The sequence below is a fragment of the Canis aureus genome, chromosome 7 (genome assembly GCF_053574225.1).
Source record: "Canis aureus isolate CA01 chromosome 7, VMU_Caureus_v.1.0, whole genome shotgun sequence".
NCBI classification, from domain to species: domain Eukaryota; kingdom Metazoa; phylum Chordata; class Mammalia; order Carnivora; family Canidae; genus Canis; species Canis aureus.
In genome coordinates, this window is record NC_135617.1 from 61,875,606 (window position 1) to 61,885,993 (window position 10,388).

The 10,388-nt window shown below is 57.0% G+C and overlaps 1 protein-coding gene across 1 annotated transcript in view; it reads left to right on the forward strand.

Annotated features, from left to right (window-relative positions):
- Window positions 1-7,871, forward strand: part of C7H6orf132 (chromosome 7 C6orf132 homolog) — a 33,443-nt gene extending 25,572 nt beyond the window's left edge. The window contains exons 3-5 of the mRNA XM_077904027.1: window positions 60-135; window positions 2,397-5,397; window positions 6,013-7,871. Coding sequence (XP_077760153.1) covers window positions 60-135; window positions 2,397-5,397; window positions 6,013-6,130 — 3,195 coding nt within the window. The 3' untranslated portion in view covers window positions 6,131-7,871. The remainder of the gene's footprint in view (window positions 1-59; window positions 136-2,396; window positions 5,398-6,012) is intronic.
- The last annotated feature ends 2,517 nt before the right edge of the window (window positions 7,872-10,388 follow it).

Genomic DNA, 10,388 nt, shown 5'->3' on the forward strand with positions numbered 1-10,388 from the left:
CCTCTCAGAGCAGCAAGTTAAGAATTGTCTTTCTCTATTCCCTCTCTGCCCTCATTCAGAATGCCCAGGAAAACCATGGACTGGCTGTGCCCACCCCCTCTGTCCCAGGAGACTTTGCAGACAAAGAATTGACAGGTAAGAGGACCCTGGGCAGGGGGCTTGTCCGTCTTTCTTTCCTCCTCTGGCCCACCTCCCCACCTGGGGATAAAGCTGGAGTCCCTTGGCCTTTTGGCTACTGGCTGCAGTGGGTGGGAGTTGAAGAGAGCCAAGGTTGACTAAGGTCCACTTCCAGTAGGGGAAGGATGATGAGGGCCAAGGGCAGCATGAATCGGAGGGAAAGAACCCCTGGAGTCAGACAGACCTGGCTTTGGGTCCCAGCTCCCCCCACACATTAGCTCTGCTTCCTTGGGTGAATCACTTAACACCTTGCACCTCTGTATCTGCAAATGAGCCACAGCCAAGACAATTCCAGTTCTAGAGAGTGAATGAAGTATGGGATGGGACATTAGTCACTTCTTGTCACGCTCTGCTCAAAACCTGTCAGTGACTTCCCGTGTCGCGCAAAGAAAAGGTTCTTGCTGGGACTTCCAGAATCCGGCCTCCCCTGGCCTCACCTCCTGCTTTCTTTCTCTGTCTCACACTGTCTGCTGTCCTGGTCTCCTTGTTGCCTTTCAACACCAGGCGCCTTTCCACCCGAAGGTCTTTGCACTGCCATTCGCTGTGCCTCGGCTGCTCTTCCCCTGTACCTAGGGACAGCTCTCTCCCTCCCTCACTGCCCCTCTGCTCAGATGTCACCTTCTCAGTGAGGCTTCTTCTCTGACCACTCTATTCAAATCGTATCCCCAGCGCTCCTCCTGGGTGTTTTTCACCTAGTACTCATCATCTAACGTGGTAATAGTTTACTGATGTGTTATGTTTGCTGTGTGTCTCATTGTCCCATTAAAATGTAACCTCCAGGGGGGCCAGTATTTTGACTATTTTTGTTTTGTTTTCACTGCTGTGTCACAGCTCCTAACACGTGCTTAATGAATGTTAGTTTTTTCTCCTCCCCACCCTCAGTATGTCTTTTGTCTTGAAGTCAGACAGCTGGGAGGAGCCTTCAGAGCAGCACGTTCCCAAGGTTTGTCATGCTCTGTGCTAGAAACTGAGAGGAGGCGAAGCAAAGGGCACCTGGCAGAAGTAACCAGGGCATCCCTGTGGTCTGCAGACTCTGCAGAGTTGAGGCGCTGGGGCCCAGCCCCAAGAAGGGAGGGGTGCGAGCTGTTAGGGCCAGGGGTGCTGGCATCTCTCTAGTGCCTGGGTAGTTCAGGTCACCTTCTTTCTACATACCCTCATTCCATCTCATAGTCCAGAAGTTGATCCAGGAGCTCTCTGTGAGGTGGGAAGCTGGAATCTTTGGAGTTGCTTGTGTATATTGCTCCCTCCTGCGCATCTTTCACCCAAACTTCCTACTGAGAAGGTCTCCTGGAGCCTGCCCCTGATCCACGACTTCTCATTTTCCCCCTCATTTTCCCCATCTGACAGTCTGAAAAGTTAAGTGCAGATGGTAGGAATCAAAGTGGTCACTGTTCATGAAGTGCCCACTCTGGGCCTAGCACCATGATAAGCCCTTTATGTGTATTTACATGAATTCTCTTACGAATCCTCACCACGGCTTTATGTGGTAAGCACTGACGTCATGCTCATTTTGTAGATGACAAAACGGAGGCTCAGAAAGGTTAATTGGTGTGTCCAAGGTCACGCATTGGGTTAAGTGGGAGAGCTGGGATTTGAACCCCAGCCTTTCTGGCTTTGTATCAGCTAGGGCCCCTGTAAGAAACAACTGGCACACTCAAAGGGCATCACCAAAGCATTTAATAAAGGGATGATATACAAGAGTGTGAACAGAGTTCGAGGACTGAAGAGGATGGTGATACCCCCAGAGGCCGAAGGAGCAGTAGGGAGCTACTCCTGTATCTGAGCTGTGGGACAGTGGCTAAGTTGATGGAAGAGCAGCCCTTGCTAACTACGGGCCCATCAAGAAGGCAGCCGAGGATCGATGCCCTGTCCTCTCTGCCCCCACCCTCTGATCTGCCAGCAGCTCCCATCGGCTCAATCCCTCTGTAGGCAGAGAATAAGGGAGTCCTGGCATACAGCAGGGCAGAGAAGAGTGAAGCAAACAGAATATTCAGTCCAGGCTCCAGAGGCTGTGCCCAGCATAGTCAGCCACCCCGCCCCAGAAGGGAGAGGCTCACTCCCAGCACAGCTCAGGAGACTGGAGACATCCCTCCAGGTCAGGAGGAAAGGCATGAAACTGGCCAGTTATTCTCTTGGGCGCCGCCCTACCCTGTGCACACAGAGATGGGTCAGGCTGGTTGCTTCACTGTGCCCTCTTCTTTGCTTCTCCCTTCTTTCAGGTACCAGCTCACTAGTCAACGGCAACCTCCGACTGTACAGCTCTGTGGGTGACCTAAGACCTGGGCATTATGGGCAGGACCCACTCATCCCCCCACCGCCCCCAGGCCCAGCCCCGGGGCCACCCCCAGACACTTGGCAACCTCGAGAGGAGTCCCCACCACCTCCACCTCCACCTCCCATGGCTCCCCCACCGCCTCCCCTGCTGCTGGAACCCCCACCCCCACCCAGCATGGCCCCACCTCCGCCCCCAGTATTAGGGGTCCCAGCCCCCCTCTCCACCCTTTCCTCCCCATCCACACCTACCCCTCCGGACTTCATTCCTCCTGCCCCACCCTTGGCCTCTGTAGCCCCACCCCCACCCCCTTTGCCAGCCCCAGCACCCCCAGCATCTCCTCATACAACAGGGACTCACCTCTTCCCCCCTGGGGGTGTCACCAAGTGGAAATCGGAGGTAGCACTGAATGGCAGGCTGCCAGAGACCCCCCGAACCAGCCCCCCGCCGAGCCCAGCTGAGCCAAAGGGGAGCCTTCTGGGACCTAAGCCGGACTCCCACCTTACTTTCCCCCGCTCACTCAAAGTGCCTCCCCCAACCCCAGTCAGGACTTCATCCATCCCAGCTCAGGAAGCACAGGGAACTCCTCCAGAGGAAGAAGTGGCCACCAAGAAAGCCCCCAATCGACTCCCACTGCCTCCCACCTTCCACATCCGCCCCGCGTCCCAGGTCTACCCGAACAGGGCCCCTGAGCCAGACCACCCAGGGGAGCAGCGCGCTGCAGCCCCAGGCAGCCCCAGGCTGGGCCAGGCCCAGTCCTGGACGAAGGAACATGCAGAGACTCCACCACCGGCCCCTCCCCTCCCACCTCCTGCACCCCCGCAACCTCCCCCAGCACCGCCACTGCCCCCAGCTGCTCCTCCTTTACCTTCTGCTCAGAAGGCAGCTCCTCTACCTTCTGGGTTCACAAAAAGCCGCAAACCCAGCTCCCCTGCTCCCAAACCCAAACCTAACCCCCCCAGCCCAGAGGACACGGCCTCCTCAGCGCCTGTGGACTGGCGGGATCCCAGCCAGATGGAAAAGCTTCGGAGTGAGCTCGCGGCCTATCTCTGTGGCTCCAGGAGGGAGGACCGACCCCTCAGTCACAAGGCAGGCCCAACAGCGGCCTTTCAGGAGAAGGAGGGCAAGAACGGCCCCAGCCTGCCAGAGAAGGAGGTTCCTCCAAGCCTGCCAGAGAAGGAGGTCCTCCCAAGCGCTCCTGAGAAGAGTCCCTGCAGCCTGCCAGAGAAGGGGGCTGCCACCAGCCTGACCCTCCCCCCCGTGGACTACATCCCCCAAGACTCCCTGACTCCCAGTGTCCGGCAGATCCGGAGTGAGCTGGAGGCCCGGCTCTCCTCATCAGCAGAGAAGGAAGCCAAGCCCAGCATCGGGTCTCTGCCTCCCAAACCTCGGCTGGAAGGGGGAAGAATCTTTGAAAACAGGGGTGATAATGGGAAATTCTCTAAGCCTGTGGCCAAGAATTTGCCACCGCAATCCACCACCCCTCTGCCAACCACACCACTTCAGTCCAAGGCCACACCTGGGCCAGCCTTACCACCCAAGCCCACGCCTGGACCAGCCGCACCACCCAAGGCCACGCCTGGGCCTGTCCTCCCATCCGCAGCCACAGCGGTACCCACCACATCATCCCAGCTGATAGAGAAGAACCTAGTCCCAGGTGGTCAGTGGGAGAAGCTGAAACCTCAAGAACTTACGGAGCCTCTCCAGATAGAGGCAGGAGGGCACCCCACAGAGGCCAGTAAGCCTCCTATGCTGGGAACCCACCCATCTCCAGCCCTCCCACCAAAGAGATCCCCTGGCGGAGAAGAGGGGACATTTCTCTACAAGCTCCATCGCAACCAGAGAAGCCCCAGAGAAGAGGCTGTTATGGGGTTGGCACCGCCGGCCACAGGTTCAGCTGTAGGGTCGGGAGACCCTGCGGAGGTGAAGGAGCCCCAGCGGCAGCCAGCCAACACCCCCGCCTCGGCCCAGCCTGCAGATGACGTCCTCAGACATCCGGTGACCGGGGAGCTGGTGCAGCCAGGCTCCCCGATGGCTCTGCTCCTCGCAGCCAGGCAGAGGGCGCAGAAGGGGCGGCCGGGAGGCCTTGCCCTGGGCCGGTCCGCCCTGCCAGGGAGCCTCCGTGACCACAGCAGCCAGCCCCAAGCAGGCTCGGACAGCATCTGCCACACGGAGGGCCAGCCCAACTCTTTCACCGTGGTCCCCAAGCTACCCAAGGAGGCGGAGAAGGACCCCCAGCTGGCCGCCGGACTCAGTCAGTGGAAGCCGCAGCCCCGAGGAGCCCCCGAGGCCAGGGAGCCAAGCCTCAGGCACAACGCGACAAAGGCAGAGCCCCAGGCCCCCGCGGCCCGGGAGAGGCCGGCGTCCTCCAACCTGTCCCAGGGCCGCCTGCTGCCCAAATCCTTCTCGTCCCCTCCTTCTCCTTCCTGCAAGAGGGACGACGACGACGACGACGACGAGGGCGGGGAGTTCCACTTTGAGGTCATCCCGCCGCCGCCCGAGTTCAGCAACGACCCCGAGCCCCCGGCCCCGGCCCCGGCCCCGGCCCCCCCGCACCTGGGGCGCCGGGCGTCCCCTCCCCGGAACACCTTCGCGGCCGTGGAGCAGGCCTGGGCGCCTCGCGGCTTCTCGCGCCTCCCGGGGGGCCCGGAGCGCGGCCCGGGCGGGGGCGGGGGCGGGGGCGGGTCGCTCATCAAGAAGCGCCTGTACGTGGGGGAGCCCCCCCGCAGCCCCGGACAGCCCCGCGGCGGCCCCGGCCGCAGCCTCAGCTCCCCCAGCTGCTTCGGGCCGCCCGGGGGCCCCGACCTGCGGCGCGTCCGCGCGCCCCCCGGAGGCCTGCACGCGCGGAGGCTGTCGGCGGAGGGCGCGGCCCGCGGCGAGGCCAAGTTCAAGGCGCCCGGCGGCGGCGGAGGCGGAGGCGACTACCGGCTCGGGCCCGCGGCCGGCAGGTGAGCAGGGGGCGGGGCGAGGAACGCGGGGGGGGGGGGGGGGGGCAGAGGAGCCCGCCGGGCCGGGCCCCCCGCGGGGACAGTCTCCGGGTTTTCTCTCCTCCCGCTCCCTGGGCAGAGGAGGCACGCGAGGCGCGTTACCTCCAAAGGGCTCTGTTGGCGCTTCCAGAACCCGCTTCCTTATTTCCCACCATCTCCCTTACCCTCTTTCCCCACCCTCCTGCTTTCTCCACCAGCCCCCCCTCTTTCTGCGCTCTCTTTCCCACGCTCTAGAGACTCAGGGCTTCAGGCTAAGAGTGCTGTGGTGTCTGCAGGGGGATCTGAATGGTCCTTGCGAGTGGGGATTTCCCATCCATCCAGAGAAGGATCCAGAGCAGCAGGGTATTAGGCCCTATTCTGTGGCCAGCCAAGCCCAGACGGGAGGAGGAGCCCTGGGTCTGCTGAAACAATACTGGTTGACTGGGGTCCCACCCTGTCCACACCGGCTTGCTGGGCAGATACCACAGTGCTCAGCCCGTATCTTTTCCACTTGTGCCCTGAGGGAGATGGGAGGGCTATTGGTGAACTGGCTGCAAATATTAACCTCACCTCTCTCCTGCTTCTGCCCCATCCCAGGTCTCCCCACGGCACCCCCCACTACGGAAGCCCCATTAACACGTTCACCGTGAGGCCTGGGACCCGCCATCCCATCTCCTACGTGTACTCTGGGAACCACCGGAAACCCCCATCCTGAGCCCAGGGTGGTGTTCTCAGCTCTACTCCGAGGGGGTCAGATCTGGGCACTCGTTTTTTTTTTTTTTGTGGGGGTGGGAGGGAGGAGGCAGGTGTTAGGCACCCTGACTTAAACATGGAGGAGTCTTTGTTACCCAAATACAGGCAGATGATGAGTGAGAAACAGTGGAAAGGTCAAGAGTGGGCTTCTGTTTCCCAAAGCGCTGGTGTGGCTGTGGACTGTCTGCATGTTGGGATGGGCCTGGGAAGGTGGGAGGAACTTTTAAGGGCCTGGAGCCTGAGTTTTCCCTACCTGGGACTGTTAACTTTAGCAAGACTTACTTAGAGCAGTTTTATAAGCGTGGCCCACGGGCAAGTTCTAGAAGCAAGGGGCAGGGCTCTAACTGTGAATGGGAATCCATCTCCATGACTGTGATTGTTGGTCTGGTGCCCCCAGAGGGCTGAGGCCCAGCTCCATCTGGGTAGAGGTGCAGGGCACTATAGATTGATCTCTTTAGCCAGCCCGCCATTTGCCACCCCAAGAGGTGATTCCTGGAGTCCCTAGCATAGAAGCCATATTGAGATGGGATTAGGAATGTTCACATACAACATGTGGAGAAGGTACTGGGACAGCGTTCTTTGCATTGGCCAAGGGTGAGGTTGGGGGGCTGGGGGACTCATTGGCTCTGGCCCTGATTCTTAGCTACCTTAGCTGCCAGGAAGCCTAGGGAAAGAAGACTTGGCCAGTGTGGGATTGGAAGACAGAGGATAAAGCCTTGTTTTCCTTCTCAGATCCAAGCAGCCATGATTTTGGGGATTGGGTGCAACGAGCCAGAGGGTGTGGGGGCTTGATACCAAAGGTCTAACATAGCCAGAACCCATTTGGGATTTGGTGGTGGCATCAAACCCAACCACCCTTCCCAATCCCAACACTACAGGTCCCCAGTATTATTGAGGCTTTAAAATGCATAGTAGGGATGTTTGAAGGCAGAGAGAGCTGGTGGAGATGGGCACTGAGATCCAAGGGGTGTTTGCTGCAATGGGGAGTGCGTTTTGGGAAGTCTAGAGTGGGAGGACTGGGCTTGTTCAGATCAGGGGAGACCAATCAGTAGGATGACCATTTGTCCTTTGCCCAGGCAGTGTGGGTTCATGCCTGTTTTCCAGTGACTTAGACCCCCATCCACTTTCAAAAGAAGCCCTAGTTTGGATGATATATGTTCCCCACACATACCAGGAGACAATAGTCCTCTATCTGTCTTCCCTGTCTTCGGGCTTTGATGGGCCTAATTCCTGGGACCAGGCTGAGGCAGGCTGCCTCGGTAAGGAGGAAGGGCAGGGAGGGGCCCACCTGAGGAGCAGGGTGGTAGGAGCAGCCAGGAAGCAGTGCCTTTTGGGGGCAAGATGTTGAACCTTTATGACTCGAGGTAACCAGCCACACACCGTACCAGGTTGTGGGGACAGCAGGTGAGCCATTTCAGGGAAGGAGAGTGCTAAGTACCCTGATGGGGCAGGATCTGGTTACCTGTGTTCAAGAAGCGAACTCCACCCCAACACTAGCACTGGCCCTATGTATATGTATGTATTTTCCCTGTACAATGTTTTATAAAAGAGTTCGCTAATTTATCTGCTGTATAAGGTTCAAGAGGAGTGGGGTGTGGACTCCCAGCTGTATATAGCTCTGGAGGGAGGGGAAGGACTGGCTGTCACTTGGCTTGGAAAATAAACAGGCCAGTTTGGACTGGCCTCAGCTCTGTGGCTGTGGATTGATGACTCGGAGCTCCTTTGGGGTGAATGAGAGGTTGGAAGAGCTCGGCTGGGGAAGGCTGAGCACAGGGTGGTGGCTAAACCCGTGAGCCACTTTGCTGGACCCACATTTCCACTTCTGACCCTTAGGTTCTCTCGGTCTTTAAATCCTTCAAGGGGAAAAAGCAGAGCTAAAGTCAGGTGATAGCAAACTGTGTCCTTAAGCGAGTCTCTTTGACTCTCTGAACCTCAGTTTCTTCTTCTGTATAGTGGGCATGAAAGTAATCCCTCCCTAATAAGGCTGCTGTGAAGATCAGAGGCAGGCATGTGGTCATTAACAAGTATTTGAAAAAAACAAACAAACAAGTATTTGAGGGATGACTGGTGGTAGGCTGTGTGTTAATATAAACATACATGACTCCTGCTCATGGCAAGTCTAGTGGAGGAGAGAGGGGAGAAAAAGAACACTCAGAAAAAGAACATGCGTTATAGTAAGTGATGGGAAGGAAAGAAACAGGGAGCGTGAGAATTACTGGAGGGTGGGGGAGAGGAGAGGATTATTTGAACCAGATGGTCAGAGAAGGCCTGTTGAAGTGGCAACATTTATGCCAGTTCCATCAAAGCATCCAGCCAGTGGCTGTTCAGTAGTTGCTCAATAAATTGCATTTTTGGCTTATGACTACCTTAAGTTGCATGGGGCCTTTCACAGGTTTCCGTAAAGCTTTGACATGGTATCTTTAACTTTTCCAGAAGAGGAATCTGAGAAGCAGAGAGGTCATCTCAAGACAGTGTCAAGGAGACAGTTTTATTTCCTCCTCTGAGTCTTCTAAGGGGCAGGGAAGGGGAGGGAGACCAGGAGGATGACTCACTTATTCAGCAGCTTGTGCTTCCAGGAGGGGCCTCCTGGGCCTTCCCTAGCCTGGGGCTTCACACTTCTCCCCTCCCCTTATCCTGGTAACACAGAGGACAGGCTCCTGACTCCCAGTAGGACACGGGGCTCTGCCTCTTGACTACTCACCCCTTCCTGATCTCCCTAACTTTTTCCTCCCCTCATCTGACATGGAAGGAGCCGTAGGGAGCAGTGGAGGGTGGGAGGCCGGGGTCCCACCTGAGCAAGTGCCTCTGACAAGCTGTGCAATCATGGGTCTCCAGTAACTCATCTGAAATGTGACAGGGACAGACTTGTGCTGTGTGTGGGTCTTACACTTGTAGGGTCCCAGACCTCTTTAAAAAGCTGCTGATGGGGGAGAGAAAAAAATAAATAGATAAATAAAATTTAAAAACTACTGAGAGCTACACATCCTCACCCCAAAGAGATGCCCCCTACATGCATTTTTACACATTATTTCAGGCAGTCTATAAATTCCCTCCAAATAGGGCTCCATGGACTTCACGTTGAAAATTCTCAATGCGGGGCTCAGTATTTGAGCATCTGCCTTCAGCTCAGGTCAGGATCTTGGGATCGAGTCCCGTATCAGGCTTCCAGAAGCTTCCAGAAGCCTGCTTCTCCCTCTGCCTATGTTTCTGCCTCTCTGTGTGTGTCTTTCATGAATAAGTAAATAAAATATAAAAAAAAGAAAAGAAAAGGAAGAAGAAAATTCTCGATGCGACATTGGTCATGGAAACCAGCAACACTTGACCTTGACAGTTTGGAAAGCTCACTGGTTCTCTGTTTATTCACGACAATCCTCCGAAACCAGGTGGCCTAATTCCATTTTGTTGGTGGGAAGCTTAAAGTTCTAGGAAGAAAAGTGAGTTGCTCAGAATAGCCCACCTGCCTCCAAACTGCAAACCTCATTACAACTGTCTCCCTTCTAGCTGTATCCACTCACCCATTCTTCCCAAACTTTATATCTTTCTAGCAGAGCATGGGTTGGGGGCCTAAGGGGGGGTGGTGTGTGTGCAGGTACTCTGGTGCCAGAAAAGCTTAATTGGCTTGGGTGGCATGTGTTCCTGGATCAGGCTGGCTACACCTTGGTTTCCGGAATCTCCCAGCGGCTCCCTGGGTGTGGCTCAAGCCCCAGTGGCCAGAACGCCACCTCTCCTGTGAGGCCAGGCCGGGTCCAAAGCAGCAGCGAGGCAGCGCCCAGGGCAGGCTGTGCTGGAAGCCTGGGGCCTGCAGTCAGTGGTACGTGAAAGCCCTATCCTCCTCGATGGAGCATAGCTGTTACATAGGGGAGAGGCTTCTCTCGCTCCCAGTGAGCCTTGCACTCCCTTCTGTGGGAAGTGAAGGATGGCAGTGACTTGGGACAGCCGGTGTGGGAGGGAGGCTACCTCAGTGCCGAGCAGTCAGGCAGGCCTGCCCTAGCCTGCTCATCCCACCTGCCTACCCACAGCAGCCCATGGCCTCCTTCATTGCCACTCAAAGGCAATGCTGGCGTCCCATCATTAGCTGTCCAGGTCAGGTGGCCACTGATACCAGGCAGAGAACCTGGGCCTCCTCCCTCCGAAGCCGCAGGGATGGCCATCTGCTGTAGATCTGGTGTTGGGGCCTCTGGGGATACTTTTAGCAGGAAGGTGAGAGAAGGTGAAGTTCT